Source organism: Corythoichthys intestinalis, chromosome 7 (genome assembly GCF_030265065.1).
Source record: "Corythoichthys intestinalis isolate RoL2023-P3 chromosome 7, ASM3026506v1, whole genome shotgun sequence".
Taxonomy (NCBI): domain Eukaryota; kingdom Metazoa; phylum Chordata; class Actinopteri; order Syngnathiformes; family Syngnathidae; genus Corythoichthys; species Corythoichthys intestinalis.
The window spans coordinates 46957797-46973699 of record NC_080401.1 but is presented as its reverse complement, the minus strand read 5'-3'; the positions used below and the strand labels follow the sequence as shown (position 1 = coordinate 46973699).

General features: G+C 37.1%; 1 protein-coding gene across 4 annotated transcripts in view; it reads left to right on the top strand.

Moving 5' to 3' along the window:
- Positions 1-15903, top strand: part of shc2 (SHC (Src homology 2 domain containing) transforming protein 2) — a 76130-nt gene that overhangs the window by 56099 nt on the left and 4128 nt on the right. For 3 of the 4 annotated variants that reach the window (XM_057840547.1, XM_057840548.1, XM_057840544.1), the window contains 3 exons: positions 5312-5479; positions 8171-8484; positions 15579-15737. In XM_057840547.1, coding sequence (XP_057696530.1) covers positions 5312-5479; positions 8171-8484; positions 15579-15707 — 611 coding nt within the window. In that variant the 3' untranslated portion in view covers positions 15708-15737. The remainder of the gene's footprint in view (positions 1-5311; positions 5480-8170; positions 8485-15578; positions 15738-15903) is intronic. The other variant, XM_057840546.1, reaches the window with a different exon arrangement.

The following is a 15903-nucleotide window of genomic DNA, read 5'->3' as shown; positions in this document are numbered from 1 at the left end:
TGACTAAATACTTATTTGCCCCACTGCACATCCCTAAATGTCCAAATTGAGTACTGCTTGTCATTTTCCCTCCAAAATGTCATGCGACTCGTTACAGGAGTGCTGTCAGCATTGCTGCAGAGATTCAAGAGGTGGGGAGCTCATTCCCACAAATCGTCATCTTTTTGTGCTGCAGAGTTAACTTGGCTTGATATTGCTTTTACAGCTGTTTCAGCAAGAGGTGTGGATGAATAACATTTGGAATTTTCTTCTTTCCCTGCTCGGGCCACTTAGTCTGTTTTTCAGTGACCTCAGTCACCTCTTCAGGCTTGGCATATACAGTACATTCCAGTTTTAAGCGGTTTCGGTATCTTCTTGTCGGTCTATAAGAATGTTTTTAAAAAGAACTCTGGCTTGTTTTTTGCATGGATGGAGATTCCCAATGCTCTCGGAAGGATAAACTGCTCCATGCCCTTGTTGCTGGCAAGATTCAAACCTGCGCAAGGAGACCCTATCACCTTAAGTACTCGGTCAAGGCTATGGCGAAACAGCCAGTCTGCGAGGGGGGCTTTAAAATCGCGTGTTTTTTTTTTTTTTGTGTGGGTGTGTGTGTGCTCTTTTTTTTATCAGGAATACATATAAGGAAGGCTACATTGTTCCTTACACAAACCCTCAGATGACTTCAGTCTCAGAATCAGATTGCAATTCCCAGTAACTCACTGAAGGCACGAATATCAATTTAGAACCAGAAGGCCTTTATTGCAGTCCCTACCCCGCAACAAAGTTTACTGTCCTGAGAAATGCTTTTCCAGAAAAGTCCTGAATAGAGGAAGCCTGGGAATCAACTGACCTCGATAAAATTAAGAATATTCACAGGCATTACAAATCCTTATCACGATCCCACAAAAAGGCTTGAGAAAATGCTCTTTATGATGTGTTGTCGTGGCTAAAGCGATGGACTCAACAGCGAATGCTCGAGTCCTGCTGACAACGTCTTTGTTTTGATGCTTGGAAAACTCGGATGTCCCCGACATGTCCAAAATAACAAAATATACAGTTGTGGTCAAAAGTTTACATACACTTGTGAAGAACATAATGTCATGGCTCTCTTGAGTTTCCAGTTATTTCTACAACTCTGATTTTTCTCCGATAGAGTGATTGGAACAGATGCTTCTTTGTCACAAAAAACATTCATGAAGTTTGGTTCTTTTATGACTTTATTATGGGTTAACAGAAAAAGTGATCAAATCTGCTGGGTCAAAAATATACATACATGGATCTGAAAAAGCGAATCATTGACTTGAACAAGTCAGGAAAGTCACTTGGAGCCATTTCAAAGCAGCTGCAGGTCCCAAGAGCAACAGTGCAAACAATTGTTTGTAAGTATAAAGTGCATGGCACTGTTTTGTCACTGCCACGATCAGGAAGAAAACGCAAGCTATCACCTGCTGCTGAGAGAAAATTGGTCAGGAGGGTGAAGATTCAACCGAGAATCACCAAAAAGCAGATCTGCCAAGAATTAGAAGCTGCTGGAACACAGGTGTCAGTGTCCACAGTCAAGCGTGTTTTGCATCTCCACGGACTGAGAGGCTGCTGTGCAAGAAGGAAGCCCTTGCTCCAAAAGCGGCACCTTAAGGCTCGACTGAAGTTTGCTGCTGATCACATGGACAAAGATAAGACCTTCTGGAGGAAAGTTCTGTGGTCAGACGAAACAAAAATCGAGCTTTTTGGCCACAATGCCCAGCAATATGTTTGGAGGAGAAAAGGGGAGGCCTTTAACCCCAAGTACACCATGCCTACCGTCAAGCACGGTGGTGGTAGTATTATGCTGTGGGGCTGTTTTGCTGCCAATGGAACTGGTGCTTTACAGAGAGTAAATGGGATAATGAAGAAGAAGGATTACCTTCAAATTCTTCAAGATAACCTAACGTCATCAGCCCGAAGATTGGGTCTTGGGCGCAGTTGGGTGTTCGAACTGGACAATGACCCCAAACACACATCAAAAGTGGTAATGGAATGGCTAAATCAGGCTAGAATGAAGGTTTTCAAATGGCCTTCCCAAAGTCCTGACTTAAACCCCATTGAGAACTTGTGGACAATGCTGAAGAAACAAATCCATGTCATAAAGCCATCAAATTTAACTGAACTGCACCAATTCTGTCAAGAGGAGTGGTCAAAGATTCAACCAGAAGCTTGCCAGAAGCTTGTGGATGGCTACCAAAAGCGCCTAATTGAAGTGAAAATGGCCAAGGGACATGTTACCAAATATTAGCGCTGCTGTATGTATATTTTTGACCCAGCAGATTTGATCACTTTTTTCTGTTCACCCATAATAAAGTCGTAAAAGAACCAAACTTCATGAATCTTTTTTGTGACAGAGGTATCTGTTCCAATCACTCTATCAGAGAAAAATCCGAGTTGTAGAAATAACTGGAAACTCAAGAGAGCCATGACATTGTGTTCTTCACAAGTGTATGTAAACTTTTGACCACAACTGTATACTCCATATTCTGTGAAGAAGAAAAAAGTTGATTTTCTCTTTATACAGGTTCTTTTAATTTGCTTAATGAACAAGAGATAACGCTACACAACTCAGTAACAAAAAAAAACAAAAACAATTATCACCTAAATACATTTATTAAGAAATCAACCATTAAAAGCTGGCCGGGCAGGAATGAATCCCCTAGAGTGGCTCAGGAACCTTTGAAAAGATTCTGTCCTGACCTTTCGACGCATAGCCATTTTGTTATTCCAGATGTGAAAAGGCAGGCCCCAATATTAACCCATGAAGAGGCTCACAAGAAAGTGGAACTCTCTTATAACCTTGGGAGAAAAACTCCCACTTCTACACCCTATCGAGTCACAAGTTACAGAAAGACAACAGACAATATCGAAATAAATATATCAAGTAAAAAGAACAAATATGTGGGAATAAATATTTCTAAAACTGTATTTATGAAGAAAAGTAATGATTAAAATTTTTTTAGAAAAAAATAGGTGACATGATGATCTCCCATGCAAATACTGATGATGTCTTACTGGTTGGGAATCACTGTCTTAGTCAAAGATTTGTCCCTTGTAACTGCCATCCTGTAGTTGCTAAGTATTTAAAAGTCCTTAAAGGGATCCACAGATAGAAAGACTTGTTGTACTTAAAAGATAAACGTTATTATGAGTTAAAATAATTTCATATTCAAACCCCTCTTGATGTTTTCGTTTTTATACAATTTGTAAATTTAGTTTACTAGTAGGTCGCCATTGTTGTTGACGTTGCAGGGCGGTGACGTCACACGGTTACGCTGCCGGGCTTCCAGAGTATGACTCTAGCAACATAAACATGTCATCTGTTCATCTTTTTCCCATCATTCTTGAGGGGAATTCTAAATCAGGCTGCTTAGGCAATACGCCCGTCGGTGTCTTCCAATGTAGTTACCCCAGTCAAAAATTGTATCCGCTGGGCGGAGCCATATGGAGGTAGATTTGTGTCTTTATTATTCAATCAAAAAAAATTTCCTTCAATCCAAATATATATTTTCAACCCCAAAAATTCACTTCAATCAAAAAAAAAAAAGTGTTGCAAATGCAATGCAAAAATAAATTTGAAACTAAAAAAAAAGGCATGTGAAAGCTATTTTTCTTTGATTTTAAAAAAATATATATATTTTTTAAATTGAAGACAATTTTTTTGATTGATGTAATGTCGATTTGTGTTTGGGCCACATTTCGGCTAGGACATTTCTGTCTTTATTATTCAATCAAAAAATATGCTGCTTCAAAAAAATATATTTTCAAAAAGAAAAATCACTTCAATAAAAAAAAAAAAGAAAAATTTCAATCATGGAAAAAGTTTTTGAATGCCAAAATATTATTGAGATTGAATAATTTGCATTTGAACACTTAATTTTTCATTGAAAAAGTTTTCTTTGATTGAAGCAATCCTTTTTGTGTTTGGGCCATATTATGAGTAGGATATTTGTGTCTAAATCATTTAATCCCCCAAAAAGTTGCTTCAATCAAAAAATATATATACAGTGCCCTCCATAATTATTGGCACCCCTGAAAAAGATGTGTTTTTTAGCTTCTAATATATTTTTTTAATTCAAATAATATGGGACCTTAACGGAAAAAAAGAGAAAAAATCCAACCTTCAATATAAGTGCATTCATTCAGTGGGGGAAAAAATCCCACATAAAGAAAAAATTATTTGACATCAAATAATGTGTGTCACAATTAGCACCCCTGGTGTTAATACTTTGTACAACCCCCTTTTGCCAACAAAACAAGGTCTGGGGACTGAGATGGCCATGGGAGGAGCTTAATTTTGTGTCTGGTGAACCATTTCTGTGTAGATTTGGCCATATGTTTAGGGTCATTGTCTTGCTGAAAGACCCAGTGACGACCCATCTTCAGCTTTCAGGCAGAGGGCAACAGATTTTAATTTAAAATGTCCTGGTATTTCAAAGCATTCATGATGCCATGCACCCTAACAAGGTTCCCAGGGCCTTTGGAAGCGAAACAGCCCCACAGCATCACTGAATCACCCCCATACTTCACAGTGGGTATGAGGTGCTTTTCAGCATGTGTATCTTTCGTGGCACGCCAGACCCACTTAGAGTGTTTGTTCCAAAAAAGATCAATTTTGGTCTCACACAAAAATACACACGGCCCCAGTTGAAGCCTGGGACCATGTGTATTTTTGTGACACACATTATTTGATGGCAAATAATTTTTTTCTTTATGCGGGATTTTTTTCCCCACTGAATGAATGCACTTGTATTGAAGGTTGGATTTTTCTCTTTTTTTCCATTAAGGTCCCATGTTATTTGAATTTTAAAAAATATATTAGAAGCTAAAAAAACACATCTTTTTCAGGGGTCCCAATAAATATGGAGGGCACTGTATTTTCAATCAAAGAAAAAAATAATTTGAAAAATAAAATTTGCCTCCCCAATTTTTTTTTTTTAATTATATGCAAAGCAAATGGCCTTCTAAGTTGCTAGTCACATGATCCGTACGAAAAATAATTTTGACCCATTATACATTTTTTTTTTGTTCATTTCATTCATTTTTGTTGCATTTTTATTGCTTTACAACTTTTAGATATTTAGGAAAGTCAATTACATGCAATGACACTTTTTGGCCACTGGAGGGGGGGGCTGGCCCCCCTTAAAATCCGCTTATGGATTTAATGATCCTTGTTTCAAAAATTCATTCGTGTAGGTTCATTTATATGGACAATTATAATTTCTGCAAAACAAACTACCTTGTTTTGCCTTGCCCCACTTAAGGAAAACTATACACTTTGAAATAAACTTTGTATGTTTTATTTTAGATGGTTACCTGTGTGCTGATGGCCAGCCGCCTGGCAACAAAGACTACGAGGAGCACCAGTATGTGAATACGCAAAGTTTTGAAAACTTGGATTCTCTGGCCCAAAGCCACAATGGACACAGGGGGGCCAGTGGGCCAGACAGTCCTAAGAAAGACCTCTTTGACATGAGTGAGTACGGATATTTACTAGGGTTGGGAATCTCTGGCATGAAGCCGATTCGATATGTATCTACATACACAGGTTATGGTTCGATTAAAAAAACGATACATTTTTAAGGCCGAGCGATTCGATACAATTCGATACAGTGTAAGAACGATACGGTTCGATAGAGTGAAAACGATACGATAGTAAATATTTGTTGTGTTTGTACAGTATTTTATACATATAAAAAGACGACATTTCTAACATAGCAAAATTAAACTACAAAATTTCATACCGAAGTTATGTTTTATTTTTTTATGAAAAAAAAAAAAAAAAAAAAAAAAAAGGCTTCCTATATGACCGTCATTTTGTTGGATGGGATTGATAATAAAATAAAACTCCAGTGACAGACAACAATAAAGTGCAGTAACTCAATTAATGTATTTCCTGGTGTTTTTAAAACAAGAGGTAAGTAATTTAAGTGCAAACTTTCAACATAAACATCTTACAAACAAAAAATATTCATTATATGCAGCAGCGCTAGAAAAAAAAAAAAGAATTAAACCTGCTAGTGTCATCATAAATAAATTATAAATTATGCTTTATGACTGGTATAATTGGGGGAATAAAAACATGGCATTTTAGACAGACAGGTCAAAAATCATTACTTTAACCTAATACACAGCAAAGTAATTCACTTATGCTTTTTATTCCTCATCACTGTCCATATCTTTTTTGAAGGGCAGATTTTTCTTGAGGAAGATCAACTAATCCACATGTTCATGTTTAAGTAAACTGCGTTTGGTGGAAACAATATGCCGCCCTTTCCACCATTATAGTGGGTTATTTTTCAGGGTTAAAAACTCACGATCTCTGTACCGCTCCACACTTCACATAAGCTCTGTCCCATGCGAACAGATCTGGCTGCCTTCATCACTTTAAAGTCCGACTTTTGTTGTCCTGGGTGCGTTGAAAATTAATCGCTGCACGTCGCTGGCGTCGGTGATCACACTGTCCATTGTTTTAGCATGTTGCTTCGTTGCCACTATTAGTGGTATACAGTGGTTTCGTTAGCTCTCGCGTTGTTATGACACGCCCGTGACGATCAGGTTATGACGATGACTAGTAGCGGTTCTGCCGAAATGTATGGGAAGTTGAGGCAACCACGACTGTGAGTAAGCTTGTCCATATTATATCATGCTTGCGGTCTCGATCTAAGTGCGCTGTGTGGTGAATGACACAAGCGCAGCATTTGAAGTAAAAGCTAAATTATTATCATATTAAGCAATGCATTGAACTAGGCATTAGAAGCCGATTCTTGTGCCCGCGATAGCCGAATTCTATCTCTACTATCGGTTCATTGACTATTTAATGGCTAATTACTGTCAAATGGTAACTTTATTATCGATACTAGGGCTGTCCCAAACGACTAATTTTCTCCCGATTAGTCAGCCGACTATTTTTACGATCAGTCAACTAATCTAATAATTAAAAAAAAAAATATATATATATTTTTTGTTTACTAATTTAGCAATGAAATTTTTGTTGACGCTTATCAATTCACAAAAAACATATTGGAACACTTAAATTATTTAAAGTACAAATAAACATGTAAATAACAACAATAAATCACAAATAAACAATGAGTTCAAATGCTGATAGTATTACTGTAACTAGTGTAGCATCCCGATTGAAAAGATGGTCTCTTAAACTGATGGTTTACAACTTTTATTCAATCCTTGACGTAATCACACTGTAAAAGCTACGGTGCACACAAATAAAACAACACAATTAGAAAGTAACAAAAACTTTTCACCTTTTTCCTTTTAAACCTTATTTATATATCAATTAATTGCCTATATGAATTGCCTTTACCTTAATTTATTACCTTATCATTGACAATCTCTCCCTTGAGTGCAATCACTGTATATACTGTATATATGTATGACTTTTTAACCTTATATAATTTTCTATACCATAAAATGAAATAAACCTTTCAGTTAGCATTAAGAACAATACTAATAGCACTTATAGGCCCATTGTCAATGAAACATTATTATTTAGTAAGGCGACAGCACCCTCTGGTGTACAAAAAATGAAAAACAAAAACAAAAAAATTACAAACTGGGTGACGGCGCTTGAGGTGTTTATTCACGGCCGACGTGCAGCCAAGCTTGGCATTGAAGAGACAGGACAGAAGAGTGTACCCTCCTTTGTTTCTTTGAAATAAGTCATTGTTTTGGACACTCTGGTGCGCTTTTTTTGGCTTTGTGCCGCTTTCCCCGCTTGCATACAGAGCATCCGACATTCTGAACTTTCCACGCATATATTTTTTCAACCTTTCATTAACCATCGACGGGATGTTGTGCTCGTCGACGGATTTACGTCATCGATGACGTCGACTAGTCGGGACAGCTCTAATCGATACATCTGTATCTCTCAACTGTAAAACCGGATATCCGGTTGTATCGGTTTATCGTTCTCAAGCTTAATATTTACCATTGACCTGCTTATATCCAGTTCACTGATTAGAAATGCCCCTATTCATGTTTTTTAATGTGGTACCGATCATCAACTATTTGCTAACAAAAAGATTTTTTACTTTAAGAGCTACAACACTAGCCAATTGGATAGCAGTATTTGGTATGAAGGAAATTCTCTTTTTAAGTGCTATTTCTGGTTGCAATCAAATAATCAATAATTACTTTAATCCTACAGGGCCCTTTGAGGATGCCCTAAAACTGCACGAATCTGGCGGCGCTACTGCAGCTGAAGTCGGAGGCGTACAGCTACTGGAGGATCAGTGGCCCAGCCCTCCAAGGCGTCGGGCCCCTGTGGCCCCGAATGAGGAGCAGCTCCGGAGGGAGACCTGGTATCACAGCCGGATGAGCAGGAGAGATGCCGAAAAGCTGCTGGTCCGAGACGGAGACTTCCTTGTGCGGGAGAGCACCGCCAACCAGGGTCAGTACGTGCTGACGGGAATGCACTGCGGCCTGCCTAAACATCTGCTACTAGTGGACCCTGAGGGAGTGGTGAGTGCACTTCCTCATACATGACAGTATGGGGAACATGGCTGAAAAAATGTTCCAGACCACACGTTGCGCATATGTAACGTTTGTAATATGTTTTTTTTTCACAGCACAACTTCATCTGTATGAACTGTTATTATTATACTGTACTATAGCGAGCTTATTACATTACCGTATTATGCCAAAAAGATACTCATCAAATTCAGACCAAAACACTTTGACTCATTACCCATCCAAAGAGCATGATTGCCCTCTAGTGGAGAAAAAAGCATTGTTATCTCTGAATGGTATAATAGAGTCAAGGGCGTAGGTTTGCATAGGGACGGTAGGGACATATCACTACCAACTTTTCAGGATGCTTTAATTGTCCCAACCAACTTTTACACAACCTTTGTTGCATTATATAATGACTTCAATTATATAGATTCATTCATTCATTCATTTTCCATGCCGCTTATTCCTCACGAGGGTCGCGGAGGTGCTGGAGCCTATCCCAGCTAACTTCGGGCAGTAGGCAGGGGACACCCTGAATTGGTTGCCAGCCAATCGTCATCCCATGTTGTAAGGATTGAATTAACCCTACCATTATAAAGTGCATCAAAGTACTTTCAATATGTTGAGACTTGCATTGACCCCTCTTTACTTGCTGAATGTGCTAGTACATTTTACCCCTTGACATTTACACACGATCACAGCCGGTGGTCTGTCAAGTTTTTCACCCTGATACTATTTTGCTCCCTAAGCTTTTGTGGTGGTGAATAAACACTCTTTTACATTCAATTGGACTCTCAAAGTTATCCAAAGGTGCTAAATAAACAAGAGAATTAGATTTTTTTTTTTTTGCAAGCAAGTAGCTCCACCGATTTCACCAATGAGAAGTCGCAAAAATGCGACACATGACTCCATTATACCAATCAGAGGCAAGCTTGCCGTTATAGCTTCACGCCAGCCTTCTGAATCATGTGTCTATAGCGCCGGAAAAAATGAAGTATTTGTTATTGAGCGCTGCTCTCAACATGACTCGAGAGTGCAGATTTTAACCTCTACCCCAGTTTTTATTTGGCACGGATTGACCAAAGACAACCAGAAAAATGCTCATTTTAATTTCTAAATAGTAATTATGAAGGAACTCTTCACTATTATAACTAGGAATTCTTTTCTCCACCAGAGGGCGTCAATGTTCTTTGGACGAATAATGCCTCATTTATGTTTTTTTTCTCATTGGAATTCAATGTCTTTTTAATTTTTTTTTTTTGTATTTCTTTGGCTTAATGCGGTTATGTAATGTGTTATTGTCCAGTATCATTATAACAACGGTTCATATACCATTGTTTAAAAAAAAAAAATTCAAACAAAAATAAGCAGTTACTCAAAATGTTACTCTTACTTGAGGATTCTTTTCACTGTATACTTTACTTGTACTTGAGTACATTTTGTTGATGACTACTTTTACTCTTACTTGAGTAATATTATTTTGAAATAACGCTACTCTTACTTGAGTAAAATTTTTTAGCTAAATTTAGATTTGCTTTCAGACACTTATTCTGGAAGTTTTTAAAATGATTCTTTAGTAGTTTTTGAAAACAAAGGTTTGAATCATACAGTGTACCACCTAAACAAACCAATACATACGCACTGCAAAACTTCACCGTCTTAAAACGGAGAAAAAAGCTTAACTTCCCTTGTTTTCAGTGTAAATCTACTAGAAATAAGTGAAATTATCTGCTAGTGCTTCAAGTAAATATTATTCAGATTTCTTGAAATAAGGAAAATACCTATCTGAAAATAAGCTTAACAGACTTATTTTAAGCAAAACGTTTGTATGTTTAATATAAAAAAAATATAAAAAAACTTGTCAGAAATGTTCTTAATTCAAGAATAGATATTGTTCAAAGCATTATTTGAAAGCATCTTTTTCTTGATTTAGGTGAAAAATGAACAACTTGTAGTTGTATGGCCTTAATAAGAACGAATACTGTAGTAATATTTACTTAAATTTGTGGAAGAATCTGACACATTATTATGTTAACCATCCTTTAACACTCAGAACAAGTTGGAGAAAATTATTCGACTACATTTAAGAAAAATTATCAGATTAAGACGTTAAAAATTTGCAGTGCGGAAGTTAAATACATTTGTATTGATTTCTTCGCATTAATAATTTAACCTATCAATTAATTTGGTTCACATTGGTGAGAAGTGAAGCCGTGACTGCCGCTCACCCAATCTGCTTGGTCTTATTAATGTCCCGTCTCAAGCAAAAAGTGTACATGGAGGTTATGCTGTTATATAGTCCCTACTAATATTGAGGCCAAACCTACACCCTTGAATAGAGTCATGTGTTTATTGTTGCGACATCTCATTGGTGAAACTGGTAGAGCTACTGTCGGCATCTCTGGCATAAATAAAGTCAATATGTGGAACAAAGAGGAAAAATATAACGACTCTAGTGTAGCCCAAAGTATCAGAGTAAGAGTAGTGTTTCTTTATCACAAATCTACTCAAGTACAAAGTATTGTGTGGCAAAACTACTCTAAGAAGTACATTTTTCTCAAAAAGCTACATTTAACCCCTTACATTTACTTCAGTAAAGCATTACTACCAAACTCCGTTCGCAAGATGATGATAGACGTCCAATCGTGTGGCGTACAATCTTCCTTCTGCTGTGAAATGAAATGAGTTTATCACTTGTAGACATCCATTTCATTTGAGGTGGGAGGGTGGCAACAAATTAACATTCGTTCATTCACTGCCGACACTCCTACTTCCAATGGATTGGATATCTAGTGTCGTAATGGCAGTCAATAAGTTAAGCAGTGTCCGAACAAGCCATGATTACATTACACTCAAGTGAGTATGCAGAAAGTCAGGATTGAAAAACAAAAACTTTATATATTTAAAAAAAAAAAAAAAAAAAAAAAAACAAGCGTGGCACTAAAAAAGTATCAGACGATACCACACAGAATCAGTATCGGGAACCAAAACAGTAAAGGTGCAACACAAATTATAAATGTACCTGATGTACCTGATCATACATTTTTTTGCAAGCATAAAATGTACTGAAAATACCATAGATTAAATTTTTTTTAGTAGGGCTGTCAAAATTATCGCGTTAACGGGCGTTAATTAATTTTTAAAAATTAATCATGTTAAAATATTTGACGCAATTAACGCAGATGCCCCGCTCAGACAGATTTAAATGACAGTACAGTGAAACGCTCACTTGTTAATTGTGTTTTATGGAGTTTTGCCGCCCTCTGCTGGCGCTTAGGTGCGACTGATTTTATAGGCTTCAGCACCCATGAGCATTGTGTAAGTAATTATTGGCATCAACAATGGCGGGCTACTAGTTTATTTTTTGATTGAAAATTTTACAAATTTCATTAAAACGAAAACATTAAGAGGGGTTTTAATATAACATTTCTATAAATTGTACTAACATTTTTCTTTTAAGAACTACAAGTCTTTCTATCCATGGATCGCTTTAACAGAATGTTAATAATGTTAATGCCATCTTGTTGATTTATTGTTGTAATAAACAAATACAGTCCTTATGTACCGTATGTTGAATGTATATATCCATCTTGTGTCTTTATCTTTCCATCCCAACAATAATTTACAGAAAAATATGGCATATTTTATAGATGGTTTGAATTGCGATTAATTACGATTAATTATTTTTTAAGCTGTAATTAACTCGATTAGGGCTGTCCCAAACGACTAATTTTCTCCCGATTAGTCAGCCGACTATTTTTACGATTAGTCGACTAATCTAATAATTTAAAAAAAATGTTTTTTTTTTGTTTTTGTTTACTAATTTAGCAATGAAATTTTTGTTGACGCTTATCAATTCACAAAAAACATATTGGAACACTTAAATTATTTACTAAAGTACAAATAAACACGTAAATAACAATAATAAATCACAAATAAACAATGACTTCAAATGCTGATAGAATTAACTAGTGTAGCATCCCGATTGAAAAGATGGTCTCTTAAACTGATGGTTTACAACTTTTATTCCATCCTTATGTAATCACACTGTAAGAGCTACGGTGCACACAAATAAAACAACACAATTAGAAATTAACGAAAACTTTTCACCTTTTTCCTTTTAAACCTTATTTATATATCAATGAATTGCCTATATGAATTGCCTTTACCTTAATTTATTACCTTATCATTGACAATCTCTTCCTTGAGTGCAATCGCTGTATATACTGTATATATTTATGACCTTTTAACGTTATATAATTTTCTATACCATAAAATAAACAATAACATGAAATAAACCTTTCAGTTAGCAATACTAATAGCACTTATAGGCCCATTGTCAATGAAACATTATTATTTAGTAAAGCGACAGCACCCTCTGGTGTACAAAAAATGCAAAAAAAATTTTTTTACAAACGGTGACGGCGCTTGAGGTGTTTATTCACGGCCGACGTGCAGCCAAGCTTGGCAGTGAAGAGACAGGACACAAGAGTGTACCCTCCTTTATTTCTTTGAAATAAGTCAATGTTTTGGACACTCTGGTGCGCTTTTTTAGCTTTGTGCCGCTTTCCCCGCTTGCATACAGAGCATCCGACATTCTGAACTTTCCGCGCATATATTTTTTTAACCCTTCATTAACCGTCGACGGGATGTTGTGCTCGTCGACGGATTTACGTCATCGATGACGTCGACTATGTCGACTAGTCGGGACAGCTCTAAACTCGATTAAAAATTTTAATCATTTGACAGCCCTAGTTTTTAGTAATGAAGGAATTTAGTCCTCCCAGCCCAAACTGCACGGGGAGGCCGGCAACAGAACGGAAATGTGCTCCGTCGCTGACGCCCCCGCAGAGCCAGGCTAAGGAGGAAGCTAAACTCCGCGCGTTCCTGTGTTAACCCTTTGCACACTGACTCCATGTTTCAAAAGCTTGAAGAACACTCGCCGAAAACAGGTTGACAATTTATTCGTCGACAATGGTCAAAAACAAGGCAAAAACAGACGACGGAGGGACAATTCTGGGTCCAAAACAAGGCTACATGTTTCCGAGCAGAAGAAATCTGTCTTATCTCAGTGTCCAGTCTTTTTGAAGTCTTTGCTGACGCGGGTCTTGTCGAAGGCGTTTCTGGGCGTTGCTTTTGGGCCGCCCCCGCTGTGGCCGGTTTTGGGCGGCTTAGGTTCGTGCGCGGATTGGGACGCCCGCTATCAACTTTGCTGTCCGGGCTGGTTGTGCTTGTTTTAGGACAAAGCGCTTTGTCCTTGGAGTTTGCTGGGAGAGCAGATTACCCGAGTATGTGCGTCACTCTTGTGATAAGACGGCATTGTGTATCTCTATTTCTTCTCATTAAACTATGGTGTGCTATTTATTTTATATTAGTAGTGTAGTCCTACCGTAAATATGAAAATGATACTATTTCCTGATTAATTATATTACGTGTGTTAGCCTAGTGCAAACAGTTAGACGGTGCCTACGAAAACCTGTACCATATGTATGTGTTAGACTATATATGTGTTAGACTAATGCAAACAGTTATATGGTGTGTGCGATGACGATATCGTTTCCCCTTCAGTAACCACAATTGCTTGGATATTAACTCATTCACTACCAAACATGTCACAGGCATCCCCCTCTTTCAAGCGCCACAGAATATTGTTTTCTATAGCTACATGAACACATGACTTACAAAAGGACAAATTTGATTCCCATCTTTAGTTTATTCCTACTCATGTTTTTCTTTAGCTATAAGCAGTAGAGGTGGTAATCTTGGTGCACCTCACGATTCGATGGCGATTACGATTCAATTATAGCTGCTTTTAACGTTTCACACATTAGTTACAAAAATAGTACAAAATCCTCTCGTTCTTTAATAAACTGCTATTTCAGTAACAAGTTAACAGTTCAAAACAGTAAATAAAATACTAAATAAATAAATAAAATGAATACAGTCCCTGACAAAAGTCTTGTCGCTTATCCATTTTGTAGAAACAATTGCTAATAACCTGACTTTTAATTATTCAATTGGTTTCAGAAATGGCTCGTGTGAAAACTAAGACCCTCCCAAATGATGTTGAATGTACAAAAATATATTTGTTTCACTGAAAAAAGATTTATCATTTAATGAAGACATAAAGGTCAAATTTTGGCAAGACAAAGGTTTTGTCGCCTACAGAAAGTAGTGTGAAAATTGGACAAAAAAATGTACTTCAAATACAAAAATATGTTACATAAAATAAGCGAATTCAGTAGTGGTGCTGTGAGATCCAAATTTAATATTTTGTATGACTTCATGGGCTTCGGCAAGGATTCATACAATTTATTGGTGAAGTCATCAGGAACATCAAAGAAAGCGGTCTTGCATGCCTCCTAGAGTTCATCAACATTCTTGGGTTTCGTCTTCCATGCTTCCTCTGTCATTCTGTTCATGTCTGGTGACTGGGCTGGCCAGTCCTGGAGGATTTTGATCTTCTTTGCCTTTAGGAACTTTGAGGTAGAGATTGAAGTATGCGATCGAGCACCATACTGCTGCAGAATTTTTATCCTTTTTATGGTTCGGAAAGTAAGCGGCAGCTAAGATTTGTTGATATCTCAGACTATTTATGTTGCCTTCCACCCTGCAGATCTTTCGCACACCCCCATACTGGATGTAAGCCCAGACCATGAGTTTGCCACCACCAAACTTCACTGTTTTCTAAGTGAATCTCGGGCTCCAGTAGGGTTTCTGCAATATTTGCGGCGACTGTGGTGTAATCCAATGGAAGATTCATCTGAAAAAGCCACCTTTTGCCACAAAACAGTGAAGTTTTTTAATTCAAATAATCAGAATTTGGATGTTTGTGAATCGTTCTCAAATCTTCCACGGCCGAATTGCGAATAATCTAAGAATCGGAAATTTCACAAACCTTTAATAAGCAGTTAAAAATCATAAATATTGTTTATACAACTTTGGTAGAGAATGAATTTAATATTTTATATAAAAACTGTTGCGCTTTTAACGCATTTTGCAACATTCTAAAGTAGTAGCACTCAAGTACATTGGACTTCTGAACTTATCTCCGGATGAGACTTAAGTGATCCATTTATTTTTGGTGTTTTTCTCACATAAAGGTCCGGACCAAAGATATGTTATTTGAGAGCATCAGCCACCTTATCGCGTACCACCTGAAGAACGAGTTACCTATTGTGGCAGCCGAAAGCGAGCTCCACCTCAAGCAGGTGGTCAGGAGGAAGCAATGAGCCATCTGCCCTTCTCCTTGAATTCAGATGGTAAATGTTGAAATATTAATTCATTGTTAAGCAAATTTGTATTTTTGAAATAAAGTAGTTTTATAGTAGTAGTATAGTATGTTTTTTTTTTTCTTTTTTTTTTATAGTAGTTTTGATGTATAATTATTAGGGCTGTCAAACGATTAAAATTTTTAATCGAGTTAAT